The 19,163-nt window shown below is 33.3% G+C and overlaps 1 protein-coding gene across 2 annotated transcripts in view; it reads right to left on the bottom strand.

The window, feature by feature from the left end:
- Window positions 1–1,204: 1,204 nt before the first annotated feature.
- The window catches only part of LOC150078984 (serine/threonine-protein kinase NIM1-like), a 123,987-nt gene continuing 106,028 nt past the window's right edge, over window positions 1,205–19,163 (bottom strand). For both annotated transcript variants that reach the window (XM_090382455.1, XM_090382456.1), the window contains exon 5: window positions 1,205–2,059. In XM_090382455.1, the coding sequence (XP_090238581.1) occupies window positions 1,292–2,059 (768 nt within the window). In that variant the 3' untranslated portion in view covers window positions 1,205–1,291. The remainder of the gene's footprint in view (window positions 2,060–19,163) is intronic.

The raw sequence follows: 19,163 nt of genomic DNA, 5'->3' as shown, positions 1-19,163 counted from the left end.
AAGACCATGTAGTCGCATATTGCCCAGGATATTGATTAGAGAGATGATCCTATTATTAAAATGTTCCTTCAGGAAAAGAAACACTACAGTCATCACATTTGGTCCTGTCGAATCTCGGAAAAATGTTTCACCACATTCACTCCCATTTCTTGAAGAAGTAGAACAAAGTAATTTTGAAAGAGTTTCAGGTAGTATTCCACATTAACTTTGTCATCCAAGAAGAATGTCTGATGACTCTAGCTGTTGAAATACACTTTTTAGGATGCAAAGGTGTCTCTATGACTATGTGAGGGTTCTTGCTGCCAGAGCTGTCTTTCTGCATAGTTTCCATCATCTGCCTGGGATCCTTGATTGTAGGGGATGGGGAGCAAGCATGTTGTTGACAGTTAAGTGGATTGCTGGTTGCTAGTCTATCGATCACCCAAATTGTAAATGATTTGAGGGATCATTGAGCCAGAAAATATGCATTTTAATTTAATGCTTTCAAAGATCATAATAAGAAATTATTTGGTTCTTATCCCCCCCCCACAAAAGGTGAGCCCTTGAATGAAATTGCTCCGATTTTTTATATACACCTTGTATATATATATATATTTTAATGGATATTATCATTATAATTATTATTTGAACCTGATATTAACTAATTTTATTTTAATATATGGTTAATCAAAATTAAACAACAGAGAAGTGTCTTGATATCTACTGTTAGTTTCTTACATGAAACACGCCTTCTGAAGACTACATTATATGACTTTTTATTTCCCCTCCCTCAAATATGTCCTGTCGAAACAAAATCCAAAAATGAGCATTAGATGTACTCCATTTCCCCAATGAAATTCTGCAGTTCTAGTATTTTAAAATTCTCATATCAATTAGGTGCTTTTGTCTTCCCTTTTATGAATTTGATAAAAATGATAACACGTGTTAAAAGGAAACAAGTACATGTGTCGGATTATTATATATGTATATGTCACAAATAATGATTTTTAAAGAGTCAATTAGGCAATATGAAACAAAATTATCTGTTAAATGTACAATAATATATTTATCAATATACATTCATTTTACAAATAGAATATATCTTGTCTCTGTATTTATCAACATGTATTCATTATTTACATACATTACATTTGTGGACAACTGCAAAGCTATATCAATTAAATATATTTCCAATATTTCTTCATTTATGTATCAGTATATAGCATTGAAAGATAATATTGTACAGGAAAGGCATAATATTTGTATGTACACAAAGTATATACCCGATATTAAAAAGAATGCCTAAAAAATGTCATAACACTGAACAAGTTTGGGATTTTTTGTTTCGGATCCCTGTTTTTCTTTCTTTTTTCTGGTGATTTTTATTAGACCATTTGGCTAACACATTTGGAGCAGCACTACTAGCTGAGTCTGTTTCCTCCTGATATGATATGCTCTGCAATTTGTGTAGAACAATGCGATAGGTACCTGTGACGTTACTGCGGGAACCCTTTTCAGAACAATCTTTCATCATGTCTTCAGTGATGCCTAAATCTTTTAGTTGCTGCCAAGATGCTACTTCATCTTCAGATAAAGGAACACCTTCATGACCATTTGGCTGCATATTGTATTTAGTCAGGCCTTCTGGAAAGTGTTGCCCTTTAAGCCAGTTTGATTTTTTTACTTGATTCATTGTGAACCGGGCTTGTGGGTCCTGTTGCAAAATGCCACAAATTAGAAAACGGCAACTCTCTGAGAGAGATGATGGCAAACTAAATTTACCATCTAAGATGAGTTTTTTCAAGGCTACTACAGTTTGTGCTTTGAATGGCATCGAAGCAGTAAGCATAAAATACAGCAACACTCCCAGTGCCCATATATCAACATATGGACCAATGTAGCACTCATCCTTGAATAATTCCGGAGCAGCATATGGTGGTGACCCACAAAATGTGCTTAATGCTTCTTCTCTTTCTTTAACTTGCGTGCTGAAACCAAAATCACCTATTTTTACTATATTTGGACCTGAGAAGAATACATTCTCTGCTTTTAGATCACGATGGATAATATTATGTTGGTGCTATAAAGAAATACAAATATTGTTAATATTTTATCATATCACACTGTTATTATATATCTTAAATTTCAAAACAGTCTTTTGGATTATTGATATTTTGGGCATTTCTTTAATATATTCAACTACTGCAATCTTTAAAAATATCCCAGTTTATTTCATATGACATTATCTGGCCACTTGATATCACATGGTAGTCATACTTGATACCTTTTTTTTAATAGCAAAATGTCTATTGTTATTTGTCATTTAAACAAAATGAAAGCTTGCTGTGATTATGACAATAATCACATCAATAATTATATAGGCATGCAAAATAAAACCTGTAGAGTGAAGCTTTTTTTTTTTTTTTTGAAAATTCTGATAATGTACAGAAAACAAGACACTAAAAGACTATTAATTTGAGGATACAAGAATGTGGCCAGAAAAATATGATGAGGTAGGATATCATAGTGAGGAAAGAAGGAATAACAACAGCAGTTCAGTAAAAAATAATCTATCAAAGTTTGCAATTGCGATGACAAATTAAAAAGGTATTTTATGTGCTTTTAGAGAAATGAAAACTGAAATAATGAAAGATATTCTTGCATTGCTATTACTGGGAGATGTAGCTGGGGGTCTTCAGGGGACAAACAAATACTATGTTAGGATTAATAAGAGCAGGAACAGGTGTAAGTATACTTTTAGGTACTAATGCTAGGAGTATAGTAAAAAAATTTGATGAATTTGATGTGCTAGGTAGGTTATCAAACAAACTTTGTAGGATTATTGGGGACATGGTACCACTCAGATATAGGAATTTGAATATGGTGAGTATAATGTGTACAGAAAGGGCAACAATAATAATATTTATGTTAATGACTCCCAAGCTTAACTTATACAGTTAGTCTTCAACTTATGTAAGCCCGAGTTAAGTAAATTTTTTTGGTAAAATTGTAAAGATACTTTCTGTAAAATTTTTAAGTGAAGTTGAATGAAGGAACAATAAGTATAAGTCTTTATTTTCATTCCCATACAAACTATGTTGAATAATAACCTGCAGCGTAACTAGAACCTAGGTAAATAAATTTCATTTTCTGCTTTAAAAATTCTGAAAAAATATTCGAAAACATGTTTTGAGACAGATGAACTACGTTGAAGTACTTCTGAGAAACCCCCACAATGTTTAAGTCATGTGGACTGTGTCCCATTGGCTTTTTATTTGGAGAATTACATTCTAGATCTTTAACATCCTTGATGGAATATGCAACATTTCAAGAGCCTAGAATGATATGACAACAACTTGTATGAGCAGAGTTTGGAAAAATCTTCTAGAAAATTCCGAGCTTAACAATGAAGGCTTCAACAAAGATGAGCTGATGTCTTCTGTTACCAAAGAAATTGTAAACTTAGCCCACAAGTTTCAACTGGTCCTGGGGAACGAAGATGTAGATGAGCTTGTGAATGAACAAGGTGAAGATTTAAAAACAGAAGGCCTAGCCCAGTTGGACACGCAAATAGTTGAGGAGCAAGGGAGAGCTGAACCCATTGAAGAACCAGAGCAACCCAAGAAGCAGTTCAAATTAAAGGAAATGGCAGAAGCATTTCGTAAAATTCAGGAAGACCTCTATGTTTGACAGAATGGATGAAAACACCGAATGTTTTTTGAAAATAAAAAGGAAAGTTCAAGATTTCTTATACCGAAATTTATGAAGAGAAAAAAAAAAAAAAGCATACGAAACAGATAAAGATCAAAGAGTTCATATCACATACTACCTCCCTGAACTCTACTCTACTCAGCCTATAACACCCTGTGATTAATGTGTCTTATTAATGTTTTGGGTTCATTTTAAGTTAACTTCAGTTCATCACACCTGAAATGTATAAACTTTGATTCAATGTGTGGTATAGACCAATTTTTTTAAATATGTATGCTTTGGTTTTGATTCCCTTAGTAGCCCTTATAAAGCCTACACAGCGTACGAAATACATATCAGTTTTTACAGTACAATAACATGCGTTTTTGATTCCTTTTATGTTTTCTTTTCTTATGTGCCAATCCGGTTAATTCGCCACTGTCCCCAGATAAAGTTTTTAATTGTTATGGTATATAATTATTTTTCTTCATTCTTCTGAGGATATTATGTGGTTTTTGTAATTTTGACATATCAGGGATGTAGCAATATTTTATTAGTCATTCCTGAGTTACGTAAAAATCAACTTACGTAAGAAGTCCTGGAATGTATCTCTTATGTATGTCAGGGACAGACTGTATCTGTATTAGTATATTATGTCTATAGAAGTATATGTTTACACACTTCTATAGCCATAATATGGCTGATCTGCATGTTGTGCAGGCTGCAAAGTCTGGAATAACTCATAAGGGGGAACTCTACTTCCTCTACCTAAGATCAGCTAGCTATAGCCTTGATTGAAGAGGACTTTAGAAATTCCTTCAGTCATTGATAGGAACTGAACTCTGACCTCTTGAAATAGGTGACAAGTAAACTCCTTTTTTATAATTATAGGAGTATACTATTTCTAATGTGAGAGATAGTCTTTATTTATTAAAAGGGTAATGAGAACTGTGGAATGAAACATTTCATCGTGTGATACTGACTTCATAAATTGAGCATTTCATAACTGCAGTGGTGATCATGCTTTTTGCATTAAGTGGAATCATTTTTTGTTTAAAATTTTGTGGACTTTGATATTTTTATGTTATAAATTTGTGGTAAAATTATATTTTACATTGATCTGATTAAGCAAATTTTGCAGAATCCATTGTATGGAGATGGGTATAATTCTTTAATATTTTCTTTTATGTAATGCTGTTAAATGTACAACTAATATTACATAATTTAATGTAATACATATACAGTAGATCCCAGAAAAGAATTTTTCCGAGGGACTCGAAATTTAGAACTTCTTACATGGAAAAACTTCTTAGAAGGGAAAATGACCTAAGGGTATGAAATATTAACTGTACAAATAAAAATTAAAAGATACATAAGTTAAAGATCATTTTAAAGTACCATTTCAGAATTTATAAAATATTTTACTCTGCCTATGGTAAACATTTTTAAACTTAGGATTTCTAATTGCTTAACATTCTGTTCATTAAACTCATTACCAAATACTCACACCTTAAAATGTAACTTACACCCTTCTAGCCAATGGCTGTCCTGGGGGTGTCTCCTCAACAGAGAAATAAATTGATAATAATAATAATTACCAAGTTGGAAGTGAGCTCCTTTGGAGTTTCAACATACCTTAAAAAGTTACAATTATAATAAGACAGAGCAACAATCCATTAAGTAATTCAGAACTGTTCAGAAAAATGAGAACTTAATGGCAAATACTTCACCGTACTTGAAAACAAATGCAATATGTCACTTTCATTATATCAAAATGTTTATACTAAAATGGTTTTAGCACTGAAAGCCTCAGAATACAGAAAATTCATTAATCAAACAAGTTATTGGCAATTAAACAAGGCATTGTTTTTGTGATATCACATATTGTGAATATTTTTGCAAGGTGGTGCATGTGAGAATAAATTTTTTGTTCACCAAATTTTCGAATACATGCAATATTTTGATTAAGTCAAGTTTGGCTGATTTGCATGTACAGCCAAGCCAACTTTTTGCGATCGGTGGGAGAAAGTGCTTGTATTTTGAAAGAAAGAATTTGTATTGTTTTAATGTTTCAGTAAATTAATGAAAATATTAAAAATTGTGTATTACTTTAAAACTCAAAGGTGGTGCACCATGCTGCTGGTGCCCATGTTGTGAATGCCTTCACAACAAGTTGCCCTGATATTAAACTACCTAGAATAAGCAAAGCTTCAACACTGGATTCTCGAATAGGCAATGGCAGTGGATTCTCGGCAGATACCACCATCCCCCTGGGTGGTGGTATCTGCTGAGAATAAGTAACATTAGTCTTCTCCATTGGCAAAGCATTACTTATTGGAAGTAATGCAATATCAGGGTAACTCATTGTGAAGGCATTCACAACATGAGATATTTCAAAAATGATGCCATTTCACCTACTTCAGTGATTTACTATGAACTAAAATGATGCTTGGCACTAACTTTTTCAATTACCAAAATGTTTATATTATTTAATATAAAAATAAAAAATTTCTATATTTAAAAAATGTATTAAGTGGGAAAATGTCATTATAATAACACACTGTATTCTTTATCACAAACTTTTTATGCTGGAAAACTTTTTACCTGAGAAAATAATACATTACAATATATAGAGGTGAAATTGGGACTTAAGAAACCAAACCTAGTATAGGGGATAACTTTTTATGTGGGAATTTCTTATCTGGGTTCTACTGTATATGATGGCTGTTCATAATTTGTTTTTGAAAAACATACCTTTATTAATCATCAATATTTTGATGGTCCTTTTCAAAATAGTCCCCATCTGATGAAATGCATTTACTCTAATGTTTCTGCCATTCTTCAAAAACATGGTGGAAGCCATTTTTTGACGTGTTTAGAATTGCCTCTGATGTCTTTACAACTTTTTCTGACAATAATGCTGGCTAAGTACTCGATGACAATATGAACAACGTGAGGTCTTGCATTGTCATGATGCACCTGCATGCAGTCTCCACCTGTATGCAGTTGTGGTCATTTGTGACGAATGTGATCCCACAAAGTGTGCAGTAAAGTTCTGTAGTAAGGTCCATAACAGTCATATGACATGGCATAACATACTAAACCATTCCTTGAATGTCAAAAAAAGAGATGACCGATAGATAACCTTTCCTGCAGAAGACACAACTTTTGCTTTTTCAGTGTTTGTGATGACTAGACCTTCAAACAGAGCTTTGTTGCTTACCTTCTAGGTCAAAATGATGAAGCCATGTCACATCCATGTATCACCTTATGCAGAAACTCACCATCCTTAGTAACCTTCATTGCAGCTCCTGACAAATCTCCTTGCAGATCTGTTGCTCAAGTGTGAGTAGGCTTGGAACTCAGCATGCAAAAACATGTCATATGCAAATGGTCAGGGAGAATACCGTGCATACCTCCTACTGATATTTTCAACATGATTGCCAGTTGCTTTACTGTTATACAAAGATCTCTCACGATTACAGAAGCAGTTTTTATGGGGTTGTTCTGTGGTGACAGCAGTGGTTGGAACTCCAGGATTACTGATTTTTGTGATTGAATTGCATCCACCTTTAAACATTCAAAACCACCTACAAGCTGTGCTATATAGAAGTGCAAATTCACCATAAACTTCTTTTAATGCTGCAGCTGATATTTTCAGGAGTTGGAAACAAAAATTTGAGAGCAGCATACTATTCCTTGTGTGTCACATCCACTTGACTGAACAGTCATAAACTTGACTGACTGCCAAGGTCACATGATGTGCACAAGTCAACTGAGCAATTGCTATGTGATGCAGCTGGGTTTGGTCTTAAATTCCACAACTCAGCTAGAAACAGCAAGCAGTACAATTGTTCACGAAAAATTATGATCATTCTTTATTGAACAGCTCTCATGTGTGTGTGTGTTTATATATACACACAAGAGCTACTTACAGAAATATATATATATTTCTGTGAGTAACTGGGTTCCGAAAGTGTAGACACACTTGGTTTTTTTTTGGGGGTATATGCTGTTTTTGTGAGCACTTTTTTAATGAAATATGTACAAATCATCCCACTAATTCCACAAAACGTATTAAATTTAAAGCTTTGAGATTAAATGCACTTAAGTATATATTAATTCATAATAGTATGTATACTCAGCTAACGTTTATGTCAAATCTGTTTTGCATTTGTTCTCAAAGGTGGAGGCTGTGTGCAGGGCCGAAACAGGCTATATAGCCGTCCCTATTCCAACCGGCCCCCATGGTCAATTTTCTTATATCAATTTTTTTTGGGAATTTAAAAAATATATATATCCAAAATAATATACAATTTTAGTTTTTAAACACAAAATAACATATTATGATACATGAAGTAAATATGTTAAAAATAAAATAAAAAAGCAAAAATGCATTTATTTTGCTTTGGCTGCAGACAACAGACAATAAAATAAAACTACATACATATAAACTTAAAATAAAAATGCTAATAATAAAACAATAACAAAACATTATATAAATTTAACTTGTCTTGCTTTGGCTGTAGCAAAATCAAGTCATAATGTTTTTATATCTAAAGAATCATAAATATGACTTTCTGTAGATATTTTCTGCCAAATTATTTAATCTTTATTGATGCATTGATGAACAAAGGTAATTTTTATTATTTTAATTTCAAAAAAGAGCACTCACCACTAATTACTGATACAGGCATTGTTAACATTATTCTTAATGAAATGAATATTAGGAAGTAGAGTGGTTAAATTATTTTTGAATGTAAAACTTAATTTCTTGTGGAGTCTGATTCATGGACATAAAATTTTGAAAAATTTGTATTTCATTTGCAAGATCAAGAGCAACAATATCTTTTGGAAATTCCTCATTGGTGGCATCTGATAACTGTAATTCTAAATCTGAACAATGTTTTAAAATTTCATCTTTTGACATTTTACTTAGCTCGCTAAAACATTGTAAAATATTAAAATTGTTATTATAAACCACAAGCTGTTCAAAACGTTCATCTATTGCATTTCTTGTAGTATCTAAAATGGCAAAAAAGAAGTTTATTTTAAAATTATCTTTTGGTGTTGGCACAAATTCATCTCCAGATTCATAATCAAATAATTTTTTCTTTCCTTCCCATTCTTAAGTTTTCTTTCAGAAAATCAGTGGCAATTTCTAATGAGTTATCAATTTTTGCTGCATTTTCATGTATATGTACAAAATGCTCATCTGTTCTAAAGTTTATAATTGTCTCCTTTAATTTTTTTTAAATGTGTTAGTGATGTTAATATATCTGATTGTGTATTTTGTAATAATTTGCTTATAAAATTTACATTAGATAAAATGTCAAACCAAATAATAGTAGAGCACACGAATTTAAAAGCTATAATTTTATTTGACAATGACTGAGACTGATGTTTTGTTTTTAAATTGAATTTATTATCACAATCTGAATATATTTCATAAAGAGCGTTATCAATTTGTTGTAGATTGTATATTAGAGGTTTTATAGCATCAATTCGACTTTCCCAATGCGCGTCTGACAAAGGTTTCAGTGAAAGATTTGAAACTTTGTTTTTTAATATTGCCCACCATTTGTATTACTAGAAAAAAAAATTATAAACTTCCTGAATAATTCCGAAAATATCAATTGTCTCAAAAGATATTTTTGCCGCATCATTTACCACTAAATTCAAAGTATGTGCAGCGCATGGTACGAAAAATGCTTGGGGGTTTATATCAAAATTTTTTCCCCGAAGACCGTTATGTTTTTCTTTCATATTGGCCCAGTTGTCATAGCCTTGCCCACACATATTTTGAATATTAATGTTATATTTTTCCAAAAATTCTAAAATGAATGTAGTTAGTCCACTACCAGTTGTATTTTTAATTTCACAGAAACCTAAAAATGTTCCCTAATTTCAATGTTTTGTGTTTCATCATTATAAATTACAAATCTTAAATTAATTGTCAATTGTTCCTGATGACTGGCATAAGGTGTACAAGCTAAAATCAAAGAATAATATTTAGCTTCCTGTAACTTTTTTAAAATTTTTGTTGTTATACTATTTCCTATTATATTTAAAATATCATTTTGAATTTTGTCTCCTAAATAATGTGGCATGTGAAGTTTATCAATCCGAATATATTGGATGTGTTCCAAATATATTGGATGTGCAAATTAACACATTGAATATATTGGATGTGTTAATTTGCAGTGTAATCAAATTTGACAATCATTTGTCAAATTTGTTTGCCAAATATTGAAACTGACTTAATACTGATTGCCATCTTATTTTTTCTTGATTTATCAGACTTTGATGATGTGTATCTGCTGTATTTTGTAATTCTAAGTTTTTATGTAAATTAATTAATTTGTTAGTGCATTCAGCATACATATTGCTTTTTTCGTGAATATTCAAATGTCTTGTTAAACATTGCCAATCTTTGAATCCACCGTTTTTTGTGGAACTGAAATACTACTAGTTAAAAATAATTTACAATTATAACAAAAGGTAGCATTTTTCAAAATCAAATACAGTAACCAATTACACAAAAGTGATTCACTGTGTTGTAATTTTTTAGTGTAATATTCAATAGAAAAGTTTCTTCTATTATTATCTTTATTTTTTGGAAAATCAAATTTTTTTAATTGTTCTGGTTTGTTTTCAACTAACATCATTCTTATTTTATTATTTAAAATTTGCGGCCATTTACCGGGATCATTAAGTGAAATTAGTTGATCTCGTATGCCACTATCTTCCTTTCCTCTTCATCCAAATTTGCTTCACTTGTGCCTAGTGTTTCTTGCTGAATTAGAATGAATTGGATTATCATCTTGGACAGGTGATAATTCATGTGTTTCAGTTTCTACATCAATAGTAGTAAAGCTAGAGGAAATCGAAGTCGATGGACCTGGCTGTGGTTAGATGTCCAGAAACCTGATAATCAAACTTTGCTTCTTTTATTTGGTCGCTTTTCATTTTTTTTTTTTTTTCTTTTTCTGTATTCATAACCAGAGAGTCATTTCTTTCCATCAGACAATTCAGAAATATTGGAAAAAAAAAAAAAAAAGTTTTAATTTTAAAATTTAGATTCATTATTTGTTAATATAAAATACGACAAAACACATTCTTTGATACACTGAACTTTTAGTCTCCTTAGTCTTTGCAGTCTCTTTTAGTGTTTACAGAACATTGGTTTTTACCACCTTTCTCAGTCATTGCTGCCCTGGTGTAGTATGCTACTTGCACCACTGGGTTGGCGTGGCTCTGGCTGCATGAAATTATCTCTGGTATAGTGTTACTATTGTATTGGAATATTACTGTTGTAGTATGAGATGTAAGCACTGTAATTTTAATTTAATTTTTTTAACTAAAATTATTTCACAGACTAGGGCAGCAATTTATTTGGCCCAGAGAAGTAAAGATACCTCTTCACTCGAGGCTCTAGATAGCCTATCTCACATGATGGGAGCAGGGTTTCCCTGCGAGTAATCTGGACTTTCCAGCTTGCATAAAATGCAATTAGTCCATGAAAACATACTTATATTGACAAATGAGCAACAAACTCACGTGTCATTAAAATAATAATGGAGAGACTTGTAAATGAAATCAGCTATGAATATATTGCACAAGGTTCATGAGGTACAATTTTTCTTAGCATAGCTTATACTTGTTAACAGAAGAGAATGTTTTTAAAGAGATGGGATATACTTGAATAGAAAAGGTATGAGAGTATTGTTGATGATATCAAGGAAGTGTTAGGTGTTTTTGGAAACATTTAGTGGTGGTGTGTGTGGGTAGGGAACCGACTAATAGTTTAATGATGGTCATGAGCAGAGGTGGCTATCATTAAACTATTACTAATACTCATGAGCAGACGTGGAGTTGATTCATTTACTGATTCTATTAGGACACACCCAGAAAGCAGGGGAGGGAATTACAAGGCTTGCTGGAGGAGGTCCTCTAAGACAAGGAATTATATGAATTATGTTACAGTTACTAAGAATTCAAACAAGTGCACATAATAATTGCTTATACACTAACGCTAGAAGAATAATAAGTACAGTAAACCCCCGCTATTTGCGGGGGTTACGTTCCTGAGAAATGTCGCGAATACCGAAAACGTGAATACTGAGTTATTGCTCCCATAGTAATAACGGGGTTCCGTTCCAAAGTATGTAATATATAAGAAAAACTAGTCTAAAATTTTGACTATGTATGTATTATATGTATCTTCATAATATGACTATGTACATAGACAGTACATAGTGAAATGCAAGCATATGGCATCGAAATGAAAATAAGAAACAATTTAATAATAAATGTAATATTTATTACAAATTTCAAACAAATCTTTCAATCCAGCACCTTTGCTAGCTAAAAAACATATCCTGCCAGTGCTATCACCAGTTTCGCTAAAGTGTTGATAAAGGAGTTTTGCTTTTTCACGAATGATGAGTGAACTTAACGGAATTTTATTTTGAGTTCGGTCTTCTATTCACAGATTTAAAGCTTTTTCCATTTTTTCTAATTTAACATCACGAGTTACAGAGCAAATTTTTGAAGCAAATAGCACGTTTTCACGTACACTACGGCGGATTTTTTCTTCCGATTTTTTGATTGATTGTACCGTTGACTCATTGATTTTATAATGTTTTGCCACTGAGAAGACACTTTCACCATTAGAAAGTTTGTATAATAACTCAATTTTATTCGCTAATGTCATCACCTTCTTTGATCTTTTCACATTTCTCTTGTTATTCGTAGCCATATTTTTGTACGGGTTAGAAAGAACTTGTCCACAATAAAGTCACTTTCTTCCGTTAACACACTCGAAAAAGTCTGTTTTACACTGCAAAACGGTAGAGTTTTGTAAGCATATCAATTTATAAATTGATAAATTTATTCAATTTATAAGCATATAAATTAAAAGCAAACGACGAAACCTTCCAATAAGCGCATAACACATACGGAACAAGGATTAGCGAGAAACATCCACGCTCGAGATTGTCACCCTCTCCCCCCCACCCACTGAGCGCTGTTTTGACTGGGAAAGATAATTATAGCCACGCCCATGTTTTTTTTATGGGGGAAAATATTCACGGCGCTTTAAATTTCACATTTTTTTAGGTTTCATTTTATACTAAATCAGCGATCGCGAATACGCGAATACAGATACCGCGAATAGCGGGGGTTTACTGTATATCTGACATTGAAATATTGCTTTTCTAATGCTTAAGTTATAAAATTAGCATTAGCAGTAGCATATGATGCAAGATAGCAAGCTTACATAGCATCAGCCAAAAAAAAACCTCGTTTCACCCATCCATTCACTCCAAAAGTTTGTCCAGTTCAGCCTTGAATTTATTTAAGCTGTCAACTTCCATAACAACAGATGGAAGCTTGTTCCAGCAATCAACCACCTACTGGCTAAAGGCAAATTTTTGCACATCTATTCTACAACTGTCTTTCCTCAATTTGGATTTATGCCCCCTCAGGTGCAGAATCTTAGCAAAAGGAAGAATCCTATCACCACTGAGCTTGCTCAAACCATTCAAGGCCTTATACACCTCAATCAGATCACCAAGCAGGTGCCTCATTTCCAGACTCTGCAATTTGTAGAACTTAAACCTTTCTTAATAACAGCAACCCTTTGTTCCACTCACTAATCTCACTGCCCTTCTCTGTACTCTTTCCAGCAGCTCTACATTTTTCCTAAAATGAGGTCTCCAGCCTGTACACAGTACTCAAGGTGTGGCCTGACCTTTGCCTTATACAAGGGGATAATCACCTCCTTATCCCTGCTAGTAAAATTCCTATATATCATTGACAAGACCCCCATGAGCTACTCTTGCAGCCTTTTTGCACTGCTCAGAAAACTTTATATCTGACTGAACAATTACCCCCCCCCAGTCTTTTTCATTCTCCACTACACTGAGTATAGTACCAGACAGTGGTACACATTACTCTGGGGTTACTGCTACCCATATGCAGCACATTGCATTTGTCAACGCTAAACTTCAGTTGCCACCTCTCAGCCCATCTGCTCAACTTTTCCAGATCCTGTTGCAGTAGCATACTGTCCTTACTGTCATTAACAACCCTACCAACCTTCGTATCGTCTGCAAACTTGGACAGTAAGCCTGATATAACTTTATCAATATCATTGATAAATACAGAAAATAGCAATGAGCCCAACACGGACCCCTGGGGGACATCACTAATAACATTAGTCTACAAAGAGCAGTGTCCATTGATTACCACTCTGTCTTCTCCCACTCAACCATCCCTTTATCCAGAGCAGCAACTTGCCCTTAATGCCATACTGCTCCAACTTGTACTGTAGTATTCCATGTGCAACAGTATCAAAAGCTTTCCTAAAATCCAAGAATATTATATAAAATTATTTTTTTCATCCGGCTCCTTTGTGACCACATCATAGTATCCAATCAAACTTGTCAGACAAGACTTACCCTTAACAAACCCATGCTGTGTCTGAACTATAACTGCAGCCTTGACTAGATGATCCTGCAGTGCTTCTTCAACCAGTGATTCCATTATTTTCCCTGAAACAGAAGTTTCGGTCTGTAACAGGCCAGTAACTACTCTTATCACTTTTTGATTCCCCCTTTGTGAATTGTGGATACATTTGCATATCTCTAGTCAGTGGGTACCGCCTCTGAGTCCAAGGATGCCTGCTTACTTCCTTTGCTGCCTCCTTTAATATAACTGAATAGATCCCAATCATCCCAAGTGCCTTCCTTATGTTTAACTTCAACAATTTCTCTTCCAATTTGCTCTGAGTTATTACAAAATCTTTTAGCTCCCTGTTACAGTTTGATAAACTTCTGAAATCAACAATCGAACTACTGATGATTGATAAATCAAAATGCTGACATTATAGGAATATCAGAAACATGGGAGTATAATGTACACAGAAAAGTTAAAAAATCAAATTATTATTTTAACAGTACCAAAGGTTGTTGTTGCCCACATCTGTATATATGTGTATTCATCAATGGAAGTGTGTGCTCATGGGTTAATATGCATACTGTGCACGCTGAAAAGCACAGACTAATTCATGGTGAAAAACCCTACTCACTCCACTTGAGATCAGCTAACTACAGCCTTAATTAAAGAGGTTATTAAAAATTCCTCCAGTCACTGACAGGAACTGAACTTAGACCTCTCTAAACAAGTGGCAGATAGCCTTGAATCATGCAGACTAAGCCACCACAGAGGCCTCTACAGAAATGAAAGATATGGTAGGAACTGGTGGCAGGATATTATTCTTCTGATTAAGAAGTACTGTACATATAATCTAAAAAAAAAAAAAGGACACTGAATAGACATAAGTTGGCAGTATAATACTGAGGCAGTGTGGTGTGACAAACATTAGGAAAGCAAAAATGAGAGTAGGAATATGTCATAGGCCAAAACAATTATGATGCAAAACCACCAACTTTAGACTTTCAAAAAGCAGGTGATAAGGTGGGCGCCTCCGTAGCCAGGTGGGAAGGAGCAGCAGTGCGTAGCACACGCTTCTTGATTAGATCAGAGTTCAAGTCCGTCACCACCAAATACGGAGGATGCGGAAAGGTCAGGGAATGACCACAGCATATCCCGGAGCAATATGGCCTTAGTTGCTAATGCTCCTAAAAACCAAATAACAAACAAACAAGAAGATAAGGTAACTGTAAGCAGGAGGAAAACAGCAGATTTTTGAAACAAAACAGACAAAAAAAAATGCATTTTTTTTGCAAAAAGCAGTAGATCATTGCAAAAACAGGAGGAAAATACCAAATTACCAAATCCTGAGAGACCCCATCCATTCATCAAATCAATCTAAGAAGAGCAGTAGTCATTAATAATCATTCCCTGTTTCCTGCCATTCAACCAACCCTTTTTATCCTGATGATCTCCTATGTTATTAGGAGATTCTTAGGATAAAAAGCTAGGCTCCTTACTGTTCAGTATTTATCAGCAGTGTACGTTTAATGTCTAAGTTCAATCAAGTTAAGTTTGTTAATAACACATAAGGTGAGCAGGGTAGTTAACCACTTCTATTATGGTATTGAGAGATGCCACTTCTTAATTTTTTTTTTTTTAATTTGTATAAATTAAAAGTGAAATCCAATCCTCCCATGTACCTTTGCCCACAAGTATTCTCTATGTCAGCAGCTCTCAAACTGTGCATCAAGACACCCTGGAGAGGCACAATAATTTACCAGGGGCGTTGCAGACAATGTAAGATTTCCATGGCAAATATTAAAAATGTATTAAGAATGATTTTTTTTTACTATTAGATATCTACTATTATTTGATCTGTATTATTAATGTAAATAATTATAGAAAATATTTGGGGAATTTTTGAAGAAGAGAATGAATCGTGTTCCTTGACCATATTCTTGGGATCCGATTACTACGAGTGATTGGTTTGGGTATTTTTGCACGTTACTTTACCTTGACTGAGTCTAAATTATTGTATTAACATATTAAAAATAAGAAATTGAACAATTATAGATGTTTTACTCTAAGGGAGATGCCAGTAAAATTTTACGGGTCAAGGGAGGAGTGGGCTCAGAGAGTTTGAGACTGCTGCTCTATGCGATCATGCAGTATTTTCTGTTTTCATCATTTTTCATTTTCTGTATTCACAGTATTTGTTTTAAATATACAGCCATACCTCACTAATATGACAGGTTAGGTCTCAGACCACTGCCGTAAAGCGAATCACAGCTTTTTTTTCACTTGCCAGCACATATAAAAGCTTAAAACCATATTTACACTATCATTTATTAAGAGTGCAATAGCACTAGGTCTAAAAAAATGATGAAAAAGTAAAAATAATAAATTTAAAAAAATGCTACAGTACTGTATTGCTAACCTTAAAATATTTTCGTCTTTTGTTTATGGTGACTGACGAATGAACATTTTAGAAGAAATAATTATGTAAGACAGGCTGAAGGAGATAGTGGAGATTCATCATCTGAGCCTTCAACGAATCTTATTTTCTTTTCAGTTTGAGAGTCTTGCCTTGATGTTGATGGCTGTTGCAGCCTTTTGTAGTAGGTGGCCATGGCACTTTCTTAAAATAAGACAACAATGAAGTTTGCCTCACTGACTGACGCTTCCTTTTGTGAAGGATTTCTCTGTAGCATGCTATACGGTTATTTCACCCACTGTAGAACTTCTTTCAAAATTGGTGTCAATCCTCTCAAAGCCTGCCACTACTGTATCAAATAAGCCAATGCAGTGTACTAAATCCTTTGTTGTCATTTCAGCAATGCTCAATGGATCTTCATCAGGAGTAGATTCTAAAGAAGTAACCTTCTTTGCTCATCTACCAAAAGCAAGTCATCTGTTAAAGCAGTGGTTCCCAACTTATTTGAATCGCAGAACCCTTTTTACCTTAATAAAAAATTTTGGAACCCTGACAATTTTTACTGATTATAAATAAAACAACAAATCAAAAAATCAAAAATAATTTATTGAAAATACAAAAAAACAGGTTAATAATGGAAAAGCAAATATTATTAATTCAAACTGGTAATTAATGTGAAGGATTAAACATCTTCTTTTCTTTCAATATTCTTTCAAAATTTGGTTTAATTGTGGACAGCTGAATTCTAATATCAGGAGTGGCATCCAACTTACTTCTGTATTTTGTTTTTGTCACAGAGTAGAGCAAAAATCCGCTTTCACACAAATATGTGGTACTAAACAGCAACAAACAATGAATTGCCTTTTTGAATAAATTTGGATATTTTTCTTTTAAGTCACACCAAAACTTGTTTAATGAAACTTCATTAAATTTAACTTTTATTTGGCTGTTTGATGTCAGGTCGATAAGATTTTCATATTCTGAAGTAGATAGTTCCACTGGTTTTTCTTTAATATTGAAAGGATTGAAAACCCAATAGTTATTGTCATCTTTTAGTAGAGGGAAGTATTCATTTAATGCCACAGTTATTGATTTTAGATGAGAAATAATTTATTTTAGAATTTCCTCATCAATTTCACAGTTTGATTCCTGTAAAAAATCATTTAAAGTTGGAAATGGATCCATATTATTTTTTTTCAACAGCCATGGTCCAGTAATAATGATCGTAATTTATCTTTTGTGTTGAAAATATTTACATTTTTTCCTTGAAGGGAGAGAGAGAGAGAGAAACATCATTCAATTTTGTGAATATATCCACCAGATGAGCAATTTGACTCAACCACGAAACATTTCTAAAGCGATCTGTTAATAGAAATTTGTCATTGTGTAGGAATATGGTGAGCTATTCTCATAATTCAAACAATCTGACAAGAACTCTGCCATGTGACAGCCATCTAATTTCAGTATGTACCAGCAATGATGTATGTTGGCTGCCCATATCTTCACATATAATTTGGAATAATCTTGTTTTTAACAGTCGTGTTTTCACTAAGTTAATAATTTTCACTGCTTCATCTAAAATACATTTTAAAGATGAAGGGATATTTCGAGAACCAGTGCATGTCTATGAAGAACACAGTGACTATGAAGAACACAGTACACGTTTTAGCAACATTTTTAATTCATGTTACTGCCCCTTTCACAAGTCCTATCACTGACTTCGCACCATCACTACATACATTGACATATTTCTCCCAACTTATTCCATGAGTCTTAATAACATCGTTGATACATTTAAATATCATTTCTCCTGTTGCATTGGTTTGTAAATTTTCAGAGTAACATGTCTTCTTCAATAGAATTACTGTAGTAATAACAAATGAAAAGTAATAAAATTGATAGGTTTGCAACATCTGTTATCTCATCTAATTGCAAAGAGTACTCATCACATGACTGAAGTCTTAAAATAAGTTTCTGCTCAATATCCTCAGTCATATCATGAATTCTGAGTGAAATTGTATTATTTGAGAAACAAATTTTATCAATTTGTTGACAGGATTTCTCATCGAACATACACTGAACAACATCTTTGATGCATGGTTTTATGAGTCTCAGATATTGTATGCACTTCACCTGTAAGTGCTATACAGTAGCTTACTTTGTAGGAAGCCACTGTTGCCCTTTCATTATCTGACAACATTTTCAACATAAAATGTTTAGTTTTGTCAAGAGACTCAAGTTTTCTTTCAAAAAATGTGACATCTTTATTTTTATATTCTGAATGGTTCATTTCAAAATGTTGGACAATTTAGCTGGTGCTAACGAACTATTTGATAAGATCTTATTGCATAATATACATAACACATCAGGGGCTTCGGGATTTCCTGTGGTCGTGAATCCGAGTAATAAATAACTCAAGTCGTATTTACGTTTTTTTAGCGATGTTTTAGTATTGACAAACAACACTTCCCTTTTCCTCGATTCATCTGCTACACAAGTAATGCTAGTGCCTTGATCTGTATTTTCATCAGTATCCACTTTACCAGTCTCCTTATCACTAGAAACATGTGAACTGCTTGCTACACTTTTTTTTAAAACTCCTTCTCTGAAACGATCCATG

This window comes from Mastigoproctus giganteus, chromosome 10 (assembly GCF_048544385.1).
Source record: "Mastigoproctus giganteus isolate SK-2022 chromosome 10, ASM4854438v1, whole genome shotgun sequence".
In the NCBI taxonomy this organism is placed as follows: Eukaryota; Metazoa; Arthropoda; class Arachnida; order Uropygi; family Thelyphonidae; genus Mastigoproctus; species Mastigoproctus giganteus.
This window is presented reverse-complemented; position numbering and strand designations above follow the sequence as displayed.